We start from the raw sequence: 15,755 nt of genomic DNA, 5'->3' as shown, positions 1-15,755 counted from the left end.
TCTCCGTGCTCTCTCACGCCCCCTGGTGGCCTGAAACGACACCGCAAAACATTAGGTTTCAGTTTTAATGAGGGTCACTGTTTCCCAACTCGAGGTGCACGGCCCAGTGTGTAACCACGGTAACAAGGAAACAAGGACACAGGACACAGGTTTATGAAGTCAGACTCATCGAACAGATAAACCGAGACGAACCGAGACGAACCGAGACGAACCGAGACGAAGCGAGACGAAGCGAGACGAAGCGAGACGACCCGAGACGAAGCGAGACGAAGCGAGACGAAGCGAGACGAAGCGAGACGAAGCGAGACGAACCGAGACGAAGCGAGACGAACCGAGACGAAGCGAGACGAAGCGAGACGAACCGAGACGAAGCGAGACGAACCGAGACGAAGCGAGACGAACCGAGACGAACCGAGACGAACCGAGACGAACCGAGACGAACCGAGACGAAGCGAGACGAACCGAGACGACCTGAGACGAACCGAGACGAAGCGAGACGAACCGAGACGAACCGAGACGAAGCGAGACGAAGCGAAACGAAGCGAGACGAAGCGAGACGAAGCGAGACGACCCGAGACGAACCGAGACGAAGCGAGACGACGCGAGACGAAGCGAGACGAACCGAGACGAAGCGAGACGACCCGAGACGAACCGAGACGAAGCGAGACGAACCGAGACGAAGCGAGACGAACCGAGACGAAGCGAGACGAACCGAGACGAAGCGAGACGAACCGAGACGAAGCGAGACGACCCGAGACGAACCGAGACGAAGCGAGACGACGCGAGACGAAGCGAGACGAACCGAGACGAAGCGAGACGGAGCGAGACGAACCGAGACGAACCGAGACGAACCGAGACGAACCGAGACGAACCGAGACGAACTGAGACGAACCGAGACGAAGCGAGACGACGCGAGACGAAGCGAAACGAAGCGAGACGAACCGAGACGAACCGAGACGAACCGAGACGAACCGAGACGAAGCGAGACGAACCGAGACGAACCGAGACGAACCGAGACGAACCGAGACGAACCGAGACGAACCGAGACGAACCGAGACGAACCGAGACGAAGCGAGACGACGCGAGACGAAGCGAGACGAACCGAGACGAACCGAGACGAAGCGAGACGACGCGAGACGAAGCGAAACGAAGCGAGACGAACCGAGACGAACCGAGACGAACCGAGACGAACCGAGACGAAGCGAGACGAACCGAGACGAACCGAGACGAACCGAGACGAACCGAGACGAACCGAGACGAACCGAGACGAAGCGAGACTAACCGAGATAAACGAGATAAACGAGATGAACCGAGATGAACCGAGACGACCCGAGACGAACCGAGACGAACCGAGACGAAGCGAGACGAAGCGAGACGAAGCGAGACGAACCGAGACGAAGCGAGACGAACCGAGACGAAGCGAGACGAAGCGAGACGAACCGAGACGAACCGAGACGAAGCGAGACGAAGCGAGACGAAGCGAGACGAAGCGAGACGAAGCGAGACGAACCGAGACGAAGCGAGACGAAGCGAGACGAAGCGAGACGAAGCGAGACGAAGCGAGACGAACCGAGACGAAGCGAGACGAACCGAGACGAAGCGAGACGAAGCGAGACGACGCGAGACGAAGCGAGACGACGCGAGACGAACCGAGACGAAGCGAGACGAACCGAGACGAAGCGAGACGAAGCGAGACGAAGCGAGACGAACCGAGACGAAGCGAGACGAAGCGAGACGAAGCGAGACGAACCGAGACGAAGCGAGACGAAGCGAGACGACGCGAGACGAACCGAGACGAACCGAGACGAACCGAGACGAACCGAGACGAACCGAGACGAACCGAGACGAAGCGAGACGAAGCGAGACGAAGCGAGACGAACCGAGACGACCCGAGACGAAGCGAGACGAAGCGAGACGAAGCGAGACGAACCGAGACGAACCGAGACGAAGCGAGACGAAGCGAGACGAACCGAGACGACCCGAGACGAAGCGAGACGAAGCGAGACGAAGCGAGACGACCCGAGACGAAGCGAGACGAAGCGAGACGAAGCGAGACGAAGCGAGACGAACCGAGACGAACCGAGACGACGCGAGACGAACCGAGACGACGCGAGACGAACCGAGACGAACCGAGACGACGCGAGACGAACCGAGACGAAGCGAGACGAAGCGAGACGAACCGAGACGAACCGAGACGAACCGAGACGAACAGAGACGAACAGAGACGAACCGAGACGAAGCGAGACGAAGCGAGACGAAGCGAGACGAAGCGAGACGAACCGAGACGAAGCGAGACGAAGCGAGACGAAGCGAGACGAACCGAGACGAAGCGAGACGAAGCGAGACGAAGCGAGACGAACCGAGACGAACCGAGACGAACCGAGACGAACCGAGACGACCCGAGACGACGCGAGACGAACCGAGACGAACCGAGACGAACCGAGACGAACCGAGACGAACCGAGACGAAGCGAGACGGAGCGAGACGAACCGAGACGATCCGAGACGAAGCGAGACGAAGCGAGACGACCCGAGACGAACCGAGACGAACCGAGACGAACCGAGACGAACCGAGACGACGCGAGACGGAGCGAGACGAACCAAGACGAAGCGAGACGGAGCGAGATGAACCGAGACGAAGCGAGACGAAGCGAGACGAAGCGAGACGAAGCGAGACGAAGCGAGACGAAGCGAGACGGAGCGAGACGAACCAAGACGAAGCGAGACGTAGCGAGATGAACCGGGACGAACCGAGACGAAGCGAGACGAAGCGAGACGAAGCGAGACGAAGCGAGACGAAGCGAGACGAAGCGAGACGAAGCGAGACGAAGCGAGACGAAGCGAGACGAACCGAGACGAACCGAGACGACCCGAGACGAACCGAGAAGAACCGAGACGAACCGAGACGAAGCGAGACGAACCGAGCCGAAGCGAGACGACCCGAGACGAACCGAGACGAACCGAGACGAACCGAGACGAACCGAGACGAAGCGAGACGAACCGAGACGAACCGAGAAGAAGCGAGACGAACCGAGACGAAGCGAGACGGAGCGAGACGAACCGAGACGAACCGAGACGAACCGAGACGAACCGAGACGAAGCGAGACGAACCGAGACGAACCGAGACGATCCGAGACGAACCGAGACGAACCGAGACGAAGCGAGACGACCCGAGACGAACCGAGACGAACCGAGACGAACCGAGACGAACCGAGACGAACCGAGACGACGCGAGACGAACCGAGACGAAACGAGACGAAGCGAGACGAAGCGAGACGAAGCGAGACGAACCGAGACGAAGCGAGACGAAGCGAGACGAAGCGAGACGAAGCGAGACGAACCGAGACGAACCGAGACGAACCGAGACGAACCGAGACGACGCGAGACGAACCGAGACGAACCGAGACGAACCGAGACGAACCGAGACGAACCGAGACGAAGCGAGACGAACCGAGACGAACCGAGACGAAGCGAGACGAAGCGAGACGACCCGAGACGAACCGAGACGAAGCGAGACGAAGCGAGACGAACCGAGACGAACCGAGACGAAGCGAGACGGAGCGAGACGAACCAAGACGAAGCGAGACGGAGCGAGACGAAGCGAGACGAACCGAGACGAACCGAGACGACCCGAGACGAAGCGAGACGAAGCGAGACGAAGCGAGACGAACCGAGACGAACCGAGACGAACCGAGACGAACCGAGACGAACCGAGACGAACCGAGAAGAACCGAGAAGAACCGAGACGAACCGAGACGAACCGAGACGAAGCGAGACGAAGCGAGACGACCCGAGACGAAGCGAGACGACCCGAGACGAAGCGAGACGAAGCGAGACGAACCGAGACGAACCGAGACGAACCGAGACGAACCGAGACGAACCGAGACGAACCGAGACGAACCGAGACGAAGCGAGACGAACCGAGACGAACCGAGACGAACCGAGACGAACCGAGACGAACCGAGACGAACCGAGACGAACCGAGACGAAGCGAGATGAACTGAGATGAACCGAGACGAACTGAGATAAACCAGGAAGAACAAACTGATCCTGGTGCTGATTGTGGCTCATGCCAGTTTTCTCTCCTCTTCACACACACACACACGCCGATCACTCATGCAGAACTATGTTTAGCTACTCACCAGAGGGGTCAGTAACAAACTAACTTTACTTAAGTACTGTACTGAAGTAGAGTTTAAGGATATGTACTACAGGATCTACTCAGCTGCATTTAGGCTTGAAAGTAAAAAGTCATTTGTCCATGTGTTTAAAAGCCCATGTTCACCAGCATCAGTGACACGTAGATCTGAGTGTCATCTGCATAGTTGTGGTACGACACGTTGTTGCTGTTTATTAGCTGACCCAATGGAAGCATGTACGAATTAAATAAGAGGGGTTCCAAGATTGACCCCTGGGGGACTCCACAGGTCATGGCAATTTTGTCTGAGACACAGTTGCCGATTTCGACAAAGTACGTCCTGTTCTTGAGGTAGGACTTGAACCAGTTTAGCGCAGTACCAGAGAGTCCCACCCAGTTTTCTAACCTGTGAAGATCCCGTGGTCCACTGTGGCCCACTGTGGTCCACTGTGGTCCAGTGTGGTCCAGTGTGGTCCACTGTGGTCCACTTGTGGCCATACCGCCTTTGCTCTGCCCAGTCCCGTCAGACCTTGGAAGCTCAGCAGGGAAGGGCCTGGTCGGTGCTTGGATGGGAGACCGTTTAGTAACACCAGGAAGCGAATGTAGTGAGTGAGTGAGTGGTTGGTGGTGGTCGGAGGGGCCGATGGCGCAGACTGGTTGCCTCGCTTCTCTCAGTCTACCCCAGGGCAGCTGTGGCTACAATAGTAGCTTACCACCACCGAGTATGGAGTGAATGAATAATGCAATGTAAAGCGTCTTTGAGTGTCCAGAAAAGCGCTATATAAAACCGATGCAATAAAGAGATTAGGAAGAAAGATTAAGTTCGTTTTTCATGTGTACTGTTACGTACTACACTACTGTAGAAGTAAAAGTACTGTGTGATACTCTACGTGCAGTTAGTGGAAACAGTACTTGAGTAAAAGTAACTGAGTACTTCTCGCCTCGGCCAATGGAAGCAGAGGATTTTCTGTGTTAGTTCTGCACGCTCTGTGTCCTCCTCTAGGGGGCACCACCACATTCAATGAACCGACACTGAGCAGAGATTCTGAGCCGCTCTGGAGGAGAAGAGATTCAGGATTTAAAGGTGCAGTACCTGAACACACCACAAGGGGGCGACCAGAAAAACTGTTGGGACCATGGGAGGCACAGTCTTTCAGAGCAGCGTTCTTCACACAGTCACCGTGGACGACCCACACGGTCCTCAGTTCAAAGTTGTATGTCTTTTCTGTAGAAACAGCTGATCCACAGTCCAGGTCTCGACACACCACGTCCGCCGCCTCCAGGGTCCATCGGTCAATGGCCGTCACTGGTCTCCACTCTCCTCTGAGCTCCGCCTCCACCATCCCCTCACAGCGACTGGCCCCTCCCACCAGCCTCAGCGGCTCTGCACACAAGACACAGGTGAGCCCCGCCCCTTACAGACCCTGCCTCTGGCCCCGCCCCTTTACCTTTGCAGGTGAGGTTGAGAGTGGGGCAGGTCTCTTGGCCGGTCCTGGTCCGGGGACAGTCCATCAGCTTAGACTCGTTGCCCTCACAGTGGAACGTCTGCCCCAGAGGAGAGAGCGCCCCCTGGAGGAGAGGAGCCCCACAGCCCAGCTCCCTGCACAGCACCTCTGCCCCGCGACGGCCCAGGGCCCCCTCACAGACCCCGGCCCAGGACTGGTCCCGGATCTCCAGAGATCCTGAACACAGGCTCCGCCCCCCGACCAGCCGCACCGACTCTGTGTAAAAGATGAGGTCACAGTCTGAGATACTCTGCAGTAAGTCTCTCCTTTATGTAGAAAAGGTCAGTAATGTTTCTATAGTTTCAGTGTCTCTGATGTGGGTCAGTGGCGTGCAGAGCGTCACCGCGGAAACAACAAAGTCAAACGTACAAATAAAAACTATTACTTTCAAATGGCTTCTCTGAATGAAACTGTTTTCCTCCTCAGACTCAGAGCAGAACCACAGTCCAAACCACCGAGGGACGAACACTGGAGTTACTTCAGGCCAGTCCTGTCTCCGCTGAATATCGATTTTCCCGTCACGATGAAGAGTAAGTAACAGCCTCTGCTGGTCTGGGGCTAAAGGTACAAATGTCTCCGTGTTGTGCTCCTCTCTTTGTCCAAGAGCTTTAGTTTCTTTTTCAGTCCTGGTTTAGTCCGGGGTTTACAACTGGTTTAGTTTAAGTCCTGGTTTAGTCCTGCGTTTACAACTGGCTTAGTTTCAGTCCTGGTTTAGTCCTGCGTTAGTCCTGCGTTTAGAACTGGTTTAGTTTCAGTCCTGGGTTTACAACTGGCTTAGTTTCAGTCCTGGTTTAGTCCTGCGTTTAGAACTGGCTTAGTTTCAGTCCTGGTTTAGTCCTGCGTTTAGAACTGGCTTAGTTTCAGTCCTGGTTTAGTCCTGGGTTAGTCCTGCGTTTAGAACTGGTTTAGTTTCAGTCCTGGGTTTACAACTGGTTTAGTTTCAGTCCTGGTTTAGTCCTGGTTTAGTCCTGGCTCAGACCCGGCTCTGCCGTCTCTAATATTTACAAAGGTTTTAGTAAGTCAGAGCTTTGCTTCACTTTAAGGAATCAGCTGCATTTGAGCGGCTCATTATCTGCTCACACTCATTTCACTGCGGGTCATTTATTGACGTCTGGAGAGAAAATGTACCTAAACTTGGCTCCAAAAAAGTTTTTGTTTTTCGATACCGCCCCCAGCTGGAGCTTTTCGGTCGGTACCAAGTAAACCGTTTAACGGCACCCATATCTACTAATATCCGATTAAACCAAATTAAGACAAGACATTAATGAATGTCCATAAACATGACAGAGAAATGATCCGAGTGAAACGACTGTGGAGACAAAGCCTGATGTGGATCAGTCCAGACCTCATGGTCATGTGACTAAACTGACCAATGGGCAGGAGCCACAATATTCACTATAATCAGAGTCAGATGCTTTAATGATTTCACTCAAAGTAGATTTTAAAAGTACAGCAACTCGAGTAAAAGTAAATAAGTACTTGGTGAAATACTTGAGTAACTGTTGGAGTAAAGTCTGATTCATGTTTCCGTTTCATGTTAATGGGACAAAACAAAAAAATACTGTGTAATTCTTGGTTTCTACACTTTAGCTGAAGGAAAGTAATATTAGTTTGTTTTTTAAGGTTCTTTTAGAAAGACACGAGGTATTGGTTTATTGGTTTATTGGTTTATTGGTTTATTGGTTTATTGGTTTATTGGTAAGGAGCCCCATTAGCTCCCACCGTAGTGGTTGATAGTCTTCCTGGGGTCCAGGATTAAAAAGCATTTACAATAAAATAACATGCATTAAAACAAACAAGACACAACAGTAATACAAGATATAATTACTGAAACCAAACCAAAGATTTTAGTGCGTTTTTGAAAACATGTAAACTGGATGAATCTCTCAAATTCACAGGCAGCTTATTCCACGATCGCGACGATCTATATTCAACAGTTTTTAGCAGTGACTTGTTCTAGGTCCATTTATCGCCACGTCGTCACCGCGAGCGCCGCGTGGAATCAGAGTGTGTCTGCTTCACATATTTAATGTTTTCAAATAGTGCCATAGGTTTGCCAGTCAAAATTATTTTCTTTAGAAATAATAATAACTTATGATGGAATTTATTTTGGAGCAACGGCCAGTTTAAGGTAGAATCTTCTGGACACTGGTGGAGTGTGGACACCTGATCACCAGGCGGGCGGCTCTGTTCTGAACCACCTGAAGCCTTGTCAGTTTTGTTTACAGCGGACCATATAACGGAGCAATATTCCAGATGTGAGAACACAAAAGACTGAACTACTAGTTTTTTAATAGCTGGAGTTATGTAATACGAGCACCTTCTGACCACAGCTATAGCTTTACCCATTTTACTGATCACATGATCCACGTGAGGCCATGATCGATGGTGATCCACTGTGACTCCCAGAAGTTTCATCTGTAGCACTTGTTCCAACATGGAGCTCTCAGTTCTCAGTATGAGCTGAGTGTTACTATTTAGTTTGTGTTTACTCCCAATAAGCGACATCTAGTTTTGGAGACGTTCAGAATCATGTTGTTGTTTTTGACCCATTGAAGAACGGCCCCAACTCCTTTTCCAGTACCTTTGATATTTCAATTACATTAGGACTGGAATAATACATAGTAGAGTCGTCAGCGTACAGAACAACTGACGACTTATCCAATACATACGGTAAGTCATTTGTGTAAACTGAGAAAAGGAGGGGGCCCAGGACACTGCCCTGGGGCAGGCCACAGTGGATCCCAGAGCTTTGGATAGAGAACCGTTCTAGAAGACTTGCTGGCATCGGCCAGTTAAATAATCTTTTATGAGGAACAATGATCTTGTTGATAATCCATAACCCGCAACTTGGCAATTCAAAGATTGTGATTAATTAGGTCAAAAGCCGCACTAACATCTGAGAATACGGCTCGGACTAAACTGCCAGTGTCTAGTTCCTGGTACCAGTTATCAGTCATATGGACCAGAGCTGTGGCTGTGGAATGACAGGGCTTATAGCTGTGCTGGAATTCTGTGAGCAAACTATGATCAACAAAATATCTTTGGATCTGTTCACATATTATGGTCTCCAATATCTTTCCTAGAACAGGTAGTATACTTATGGGCCTGCTATTTGGGCCATTAAATGAATCTTTTTTTGTTTTTTGAAATAGGAATTAACTTAGACTTTTTCCATTGTGTGGGAAAAACTCCGGACACCAGGCGTCTGTTAAATATGTGACACAGAGGACGCGACACAAACCTAGCAGCTAGTTTCAACAGTTTACCCTCCATGTTTTCCAGACCAGCAGACACATGATCAGGTAAAGCATTAAGCAAACTTTCCACTTTTTCGAGACTGACAGTTGTTAAGTCAAAAGAACTGCTTATCTTTCATGATTACATTGCTTATGACAATAAGCTTTTGTTTTTTTTTAGTTTAGTTTATTACAAACAATTTAAAAACAATGATAATACAGGTAATGGATGCCAATACAGCAATTGTTCAAAAAGGAGTGGGTTGAAGTGTGACCTTATTTAGTCCCGCCCCCTTTTCTACTTGACATTTTTACAGGAGCAAAAGAAGCTCAAATCGTTCTTCTTTTACAACAACTCAATATTTACAACAATTGTTTTACAAACTATGAATGTCTTTCCACCACATACACATCACGGCCATAGAAATCCAGCCACAATAATGTTGCTGATTGTTTAAATTGTTGTTTAAATTGTAATGAATATCCAGCTCTATAGTTTGTGAAGACCACGGTTTTATACATAGATTTAAATTGGCAAACTGTGGTACATTTCTGGAGTGACACATTGTAATTCAAAATGTAATTGCAGTCAATTAAATCCCAATGAATTTAATTTCGTTAATTCTTTCTATCTCTATTGATTTGGACTTTTGCTTCAGTATTCATTTTAATGAATATATTTAGTTTTACTTAGTTTGAGTGAGAGTTTGTTCTGATCAAACCATTTTTTTAATTTGCACATTTCTGCGTTTCAAATAACTTGTCGACGTTCTTTTCTGAATAGAAAATACTTGTGTCGTCAGCAAATAAAATACATTTGATCAGTTTAGAAACTTTGCACATGTCGTTAAAATACAAGATGAACAAGTACTGAACCCTGAGGTAAACCACAGGGTACATTTAAATAATCAGAATTCAACTCTTCCACTATTGTTTTCTATTATATAAGTAGCTCTGACTGCCGTTGTTTTAATATTGTTTGTAAAAATGTATTCTCTATCAACGTTGCACAGTGTGCAGTAATCCTACTAGGTCTGGTGATTAAAGGAATAGGCCACCGTTTTTACATACTAAGATATGTTCTTACCTCACTTTAGACGTGTTAATATATCCCCGTCTGGTCTTTGTCCGTGCGCTCACACATACGCAGCCTCTCCCACATGTCACATAGCTCCAAAAAAGCTCACGATAGAAGCTACCAAGCTCTTCCACGTGTTCCCTATTTAAATAAAGTTACGTGAAGTGTTTTCATGCGAAGTATATTTACACAGAAATGTAGCATGTCAATTTTATAAGCAAATAAAAAGGGGGACTATATTGTGAGGCGTAATGATACGAGGAGTAAAACGTCCGTGCAGTAACTCCTAAAGGTTATTGACGGAAGTGAGCGGGGGAAGTCTTTAGGAGTTACTACGCGGACGCTGTGCTCCTCGTATCATTACGCCTCACAATATAGTCCCCCTTTTTATCTGCTTATAAAATCGACATGCTACATTTCTGGGTAAATATACTTTGCATGAAAACACTTCACGTAACTTTATTTAAATAGGGAACACGTGGAAGAGCTTGGTAGCTTCTATCGTGAGCTTTTTTGGAGCTATAGGACATGTGGGAGAGGCTGCGTATGTGCTCCGTTTGCCTGGCAGAGCGCACGGACAAAGACCAGACGGGGATATATTAACACGTCTAAAGTGAGGTAAGAACATATCTTAGTATGTAAAAACGGTGGCCTATTCCTTTAAAGGATAGAGGCTTAAACTAAACATTGTATTAATAAAGTCATCAGTTAATGTATGCCCATTGGGATTCAGCAAGTCAATATTAAAGTCGCCACAAATGAATATGGCTTTGTTTCTGACTTTGGAAAATGTTTCCCCAACCCATTCATTGAACTGCAGTATGTCAGAGCCTGGTGCTCTGTAAACAACACTTATTAATGCATTTTGTTTATTATCTTGACATATTTCTATTGTCAGACATTCAAGTATATTGTCCATAGCACATGTCATGTTGTCAATGACCTTAAATCGTAAGCAATTGTCTATAAACATTGCCACTCCTCTTCCAGACTTATTTTTTCTGCTGATGTACTGCAGGTCATATCCTTCCAACCCAAAGGCCGCCCCTCTGTCCGCATTAATCCATGTTTCCGATTGTGTCGAAATGCTGGGTAAACTGGTCCAAATATTCTTTTATGGTATTGAAATTAGCATACAGGCTTCTGCTATGTATATGTATGATAGATAACTTGCCATGATGATCAATGTCCTCATTATATTGTTCCTTGGTGATATACAGACATGTAGGATCCTCTTCGCTGTAAAAGTTATTATCCGGATCTATATCCTGTTGACAGTTATAATCCTTGTACTCGCTGTATTCAAATGATTTAAAATTATAATCGCTTTGATAAGAAATGCACTAGATGTGCATAGTTATCAGATGTAGCTGAGTGTTTTAGGTTGGTACATGCCATTGTGTGAGTTTAGTAGTTCCTTCCGTCTTCATGTCCATTCATATTGTCCATCGTAGTGGCCATCATTGGTATTTGTCCAGCTCCTCACTGCTCCGGATAGCCAGTACCTTTGCGTCCTCTGGTGCACCATTTAGTTTAATGAAGATTTTACAATTTTACGTCCGCGTATTCTGGATTTTCTTTTGCTTTCTTAGAAGGCGAGCTTTTCTGGCAATGTCAGCGTTGCGTTTCGTCAGGTGCTCGTTGATGTAAACATTTGTACCTTTCAGTTTTCGTCCTTGCCTGAGTGGCTCGTTCTGATGTTTTCTATTTACGAACCTCAGAATGACGCCGGTTTGTCAGTGGCGTTTTTCCCGGGCAGAGGATGGCACGCTTCAATGTTATTGCAGTCAAGCTCTATTCCCTTTGACTAGAAGCGTCAATTTTTTTGTCCTTTTCTTCATTGGAAAGTTTCACTTCCTGTCCCAGTTTGATTATGTCTTTCTGCTGCTGTCTGACTGCAGCCATGTCCTCTGTTCAGGAGTCAAGTGACATTTTGATGTCTTCGATATCTTCCGCTGTCTGAGGTTTCTTCGGAGGAGGCATTTCCCCAGGATTATGCAAACAATAATATTGGCATTAAACAGACCAACACAACTTACCTACGGACAGACTTCCGTCTTCATCAGAGGCGTCTCTACGTGTGTGATGCGTCTCTTATGGGATGTTCTTCGCAGGCGTGGCCACACTGACATCAGCAGTAAACCTGTCAGTGTGGCCTCCGAGTGGTGGTCAGTGCAGGACTGTGTCCCATGTGTGCGCCAGGCTAAAGGCCTCGTCTCTGTTGATGGACCACCAGTGTATGTTATATTTTAGTTGTTTTGCATACAATTTCATCCATTTACCCTTTACCCTGGCGCACACATGGGCACAGTCCTGCACTGACCACCACTCTGAGGCAGGCGTGGCCACACTGACAGGTTTACTGCTGATGTCAGTGTGGCCACGCCTGGGAAGCACATCCCAAAGAGACGCCTCCCACACATAGAGACGCCTCTGATGAAGACAGAAGTCTGTCGAAACACGTAAGGTATTTCAACAAAAGCTTATTGTCATGCCTCGTGTCTTTCTAAGAGAACAATACAAACAAATTTGTAAACAAGAAGACATTATGAACGTGATAAAAGAAAGGAAAGTAATGTTAGATACAAAAAATGTAAGATTAAATTTGTTTTGCATGTGTACTGCAAAATAAACTTCTGAAGAAGTAAAAGTACAGTGTGATACTCTACGTACAGTTAGTGGAAACAATTAGATAAAAGTCCTTGAGTAAAAGTAAGAGAGTACTCCCCGCCTCGGCTAATGGGAGCAGAGGATGATCTGTGTTAGTTCTGCACGCTCTGTGTCCTCCTCTAGGGGGCACCACCACATTCAATGAACCGACACTGAGCAGCAGGATTTAAATGTGCAGTACCTGAACACACCAGGCGGAGGCGGCGGGAAACACCTGTGTCACCATGGACGACACAGTCTCTGACACCAGCCTTCTTCTTCAAACAGTCAGTGAAGACGCGCCACACGTCATTCCACATTAATGTCTCTTCTGCAGAAACAGCAGAGCCACAGTCCAGGCCCCGACACACCACGTCCGCCGCCTCCAGGTCCCAGGAGTCAGAGGTCACCACTCGTCTCCACTCTCCTCCGAGCTTCGCCTGCACCGTCCCCTCACAGCGACTGGCCCCTCCCAACAGCCTCAGCGGCTCTGGACACAAGACACAGGTGAGCCCCGCCCCCTTACATGCCCCGCCCGTGGCCCCGCCCCTTACATGCCCCGCCCCTTTACCTTTGCAGGTGAGGCTGAGAGTGGGGCAGGTCTTTGGGCCGGTCCTGATCCGGGGACAGTCCATCAGCTTAGACTCGTGGCCCTCACAGTAGAACTTTTGCTTCAGAGGAGAGAGCGCCCCCTGGAGGAGAGGAGCCCCACAGCCCAGCTCCCTGCACAGCACCTGTGCCCCGCGACGGTCCAAGGCCCCCTCACAGACGTTGACCCAGGACTGGCCCAAGGACTGGTCCTGGATCTGCAGAGATCCTGAACACAGGCTCCGCCCCCCGACCAGCCGCACCGACTCTGTGTAAAAGATGAGGTCACAGTCTGAGATACTCTGCAGGAAGTCTCTCCTTTATGTAGAAAAGGTCAGTAAAGTGTCCTGGAGTTTCAGTGTCTCTGATGTGGGTCAGTGTTGTTTCCGTGGCGACGCTCTGCAAAGTCAAACGTACAAATAAAAACTATGACTTTAGTTTCTGGAGTTTTTGGACCATGCTCCATAGTGACTTTGCCACAGTGAGTTTAAAGGAAAGGGTTCAAATGTTAGACATTATTAATAAAATACAATACAACAGATTATTAAAGAAGATAAGGAGCTTTACCTGCTCCATTCATGCCCTGCCCAGGGGAACCAGTGTTACCGCTTCCAACATGGTTGGAAATGTTGTAAAACTACATGTTGAGACGCCTGGCCAGATGCAGGAAAGCACACGCTTCTTCTCCATGCTCTGGGTACTGAGGTCAAAGACTTTCCTACACTCTGCTAAATACCGGAGACACATTTGCTACTGCCACTGCTGCACTTAGAGAACATTTTGTTCCCGAGGTGAACGTCATTGCCGAACGACACAAGTTCAAGCTCATCAAGCGTGTTGCTCCTCCTCGTATAAGAGACAGATGCTTTTGAACCGGACCTAACACTTGCAAAAGCCACGACTATAGCGTTGCAAATTGAAAGTGGATTGAGAGATGCTACCATTATCTCAGATGCTAATGCTACTGCTGCTTCTGCTCCATGAGAGCCATACAAAAGTATCCAAAGTGAAGTCATCACTGCGACAAGAAGAAACCACTAGATCCTTCTTCTGCCACGGCCTGGTGACCGCTGTACCTGCTTTGGTTGTGGATCTACAAGTCATCTTGCTAACAAACCTTCTGCCCTGCAAGGGACATGCGACAAGTGTGGTAAGGTGGGCTATGTTTCACAAGTATGCCGTTCACACCAAAAGGAGGTACATGAAGTTGTGATTCATGAGCCCACAGTTCTTTACATGAACAATGCTGTGCAGGACAAGATCCTCTGCCCTTTAGAAGTGACTGTTAAAGGATAATGTAAAGATATAGACCTGATTGTTGATACAGGCTCATCTGCGTCCATAATTCCAGAGAACATTTGCAACTCTGTCCTTCCAAAATGCGTCCTGACTGAACCTTCATTTGCTCTTGTTACCTATGCAAAAGAGAACATTTCTGTTAAAGGGTGCTTGTTTGTCATGATGGTGATTCTGCTGTCGGTACTCCTGTGAGTAAGTCAGGTGCAGCTGTCCTTGGCTTAGATCTGTTTGAGGCATTAAACATGAAAAGTTGTTACTGCTGTCACTCCTCCTACCACTACTATTCAGAGTGAACCTACTGGGCCAAATGCTGTTCCAGTGCAACAAAAGCTGAGGAGACTCCCATTTTCAGTGAGACAGGCTGTTTCAGAGGAGCACAGAGGTCTCCAACACAGGGGCGTCATTGAATGTATTGATGTGTTCTCCTTGGGTCTCTCCCATAGTTGTGACACAAAGGAAAGATGGTGGAAGGCCTCGCATGTGCGTTGATTTGGATGGATGGATGGTTTATTTGGTAGGGACAGTGCCTGTTATTGAACAAGCCACACCAGATTGTAGCCTCACGCTAATTTCCATCTGTCATCCACACTCTCATTCTTCCTGGCCTATTGTACATGTTTTTAGTGGTAGGAGAAACCGGAGTACCTGGAGGATACCTACGCAGACACGGGGAGAACATGCAAACTCCACACAGAAAGGCCCCGTCCTTGGTGGGAATCGAACCCGGACCTTCTAGCTGTGAAGCACTAACCGCTGTGCCACCGTGCCAAATAAAACTATTGTTGCCGATTGCTACCCATTACTGCGCATGAATGAACTGTTCTCAAATCTACAAGCGGCTACTGTTTCCTCCACCATCGCCCTTGCTTCTGCCGACCCCCAAATGCTGCTGCTTCCTGAGAGTCGTCATGTTACTGCATTTATCACTCATGATGGACTTTTTAGTTTCTGCAGGGTTGCTTTCGGCTTAGCTTCAGCCCCATCGGCCTTTCAGAAAATGATGTCAATCATCCTTTCAGGTTGTCCAGGTGTACAAGCATACCTGGATGACATCATCTGCTATGGTGCTACACAAAAGGAACATGATGACAACCTGTGGAGAGCGCTTAAAGCCCTGACCAGTGCTGGACTCAAACTAAACATGCACAAGTGCAATTTCAACCAATCTTCTCTCAACGACCTGGGGCACACCCTTTCAAAAGATGAACTTCACCCTGACCAGGTCAGAGTCACCGCTGTGACCAATGCTCCAGCTCCACA

General features: G+C 48.6%; 1 protein-coding gene across 1 annotated transcript in view; it reads right to left on the bottom strand.

Moving 5' to 3' along the window:
- Nucleotides 1-13: 13 nt before the first annotated feature.
- Nucleotides 14-15,755, bottom strand: part of LOC306959957 (scavenger receptor cysteine-rich type 1 protein M130-like) — a gene marked incomplete at both ends in the record, with an annotated part of 32,601 nt that continues 16,859 nt past the window's right edge. Inside the window, 5 exons of the mRNA XM_079552215.1 lie at nucleotides 14-30; nucleotides 5,072-5,521; nucleotides 5,586-5,858; nucleotides 12,811-13,098; nucleotides 13,180-13,464. Coding sequence (XP_079408341.1) covers nucleotides 14-30; nucleotides 5,072-5,521; nucleotides 5,586-5,858; nucleotides 12,811-13,098; nucleotides 13,180-13,464 — 1,313 coding nt within the window. The remainder of the gene's footprint in view (nucleotides 31-5,071; nucleotides 5,522-5,585; nucleotides 5,859-12,810; nucleotides 13,099-13,179; nucleotides 13,465-15,755) is intronic.

The sequence above is a fragment of the Gobius niger genome (genome assembly GCF_951799975.1).
Source record: "Gobius niger genome assembly, chromosome: 2".
NCBI lineage: Eukaryota > Metazoa > Chordata > Actinopteri > Gobiiformes > Gobiidae > Gobius > Gobius niger.
Note: the sequence above shows the minus strand (reverse complement) of the source record. Positions and strands in the feature narration are given on the sequence as shown.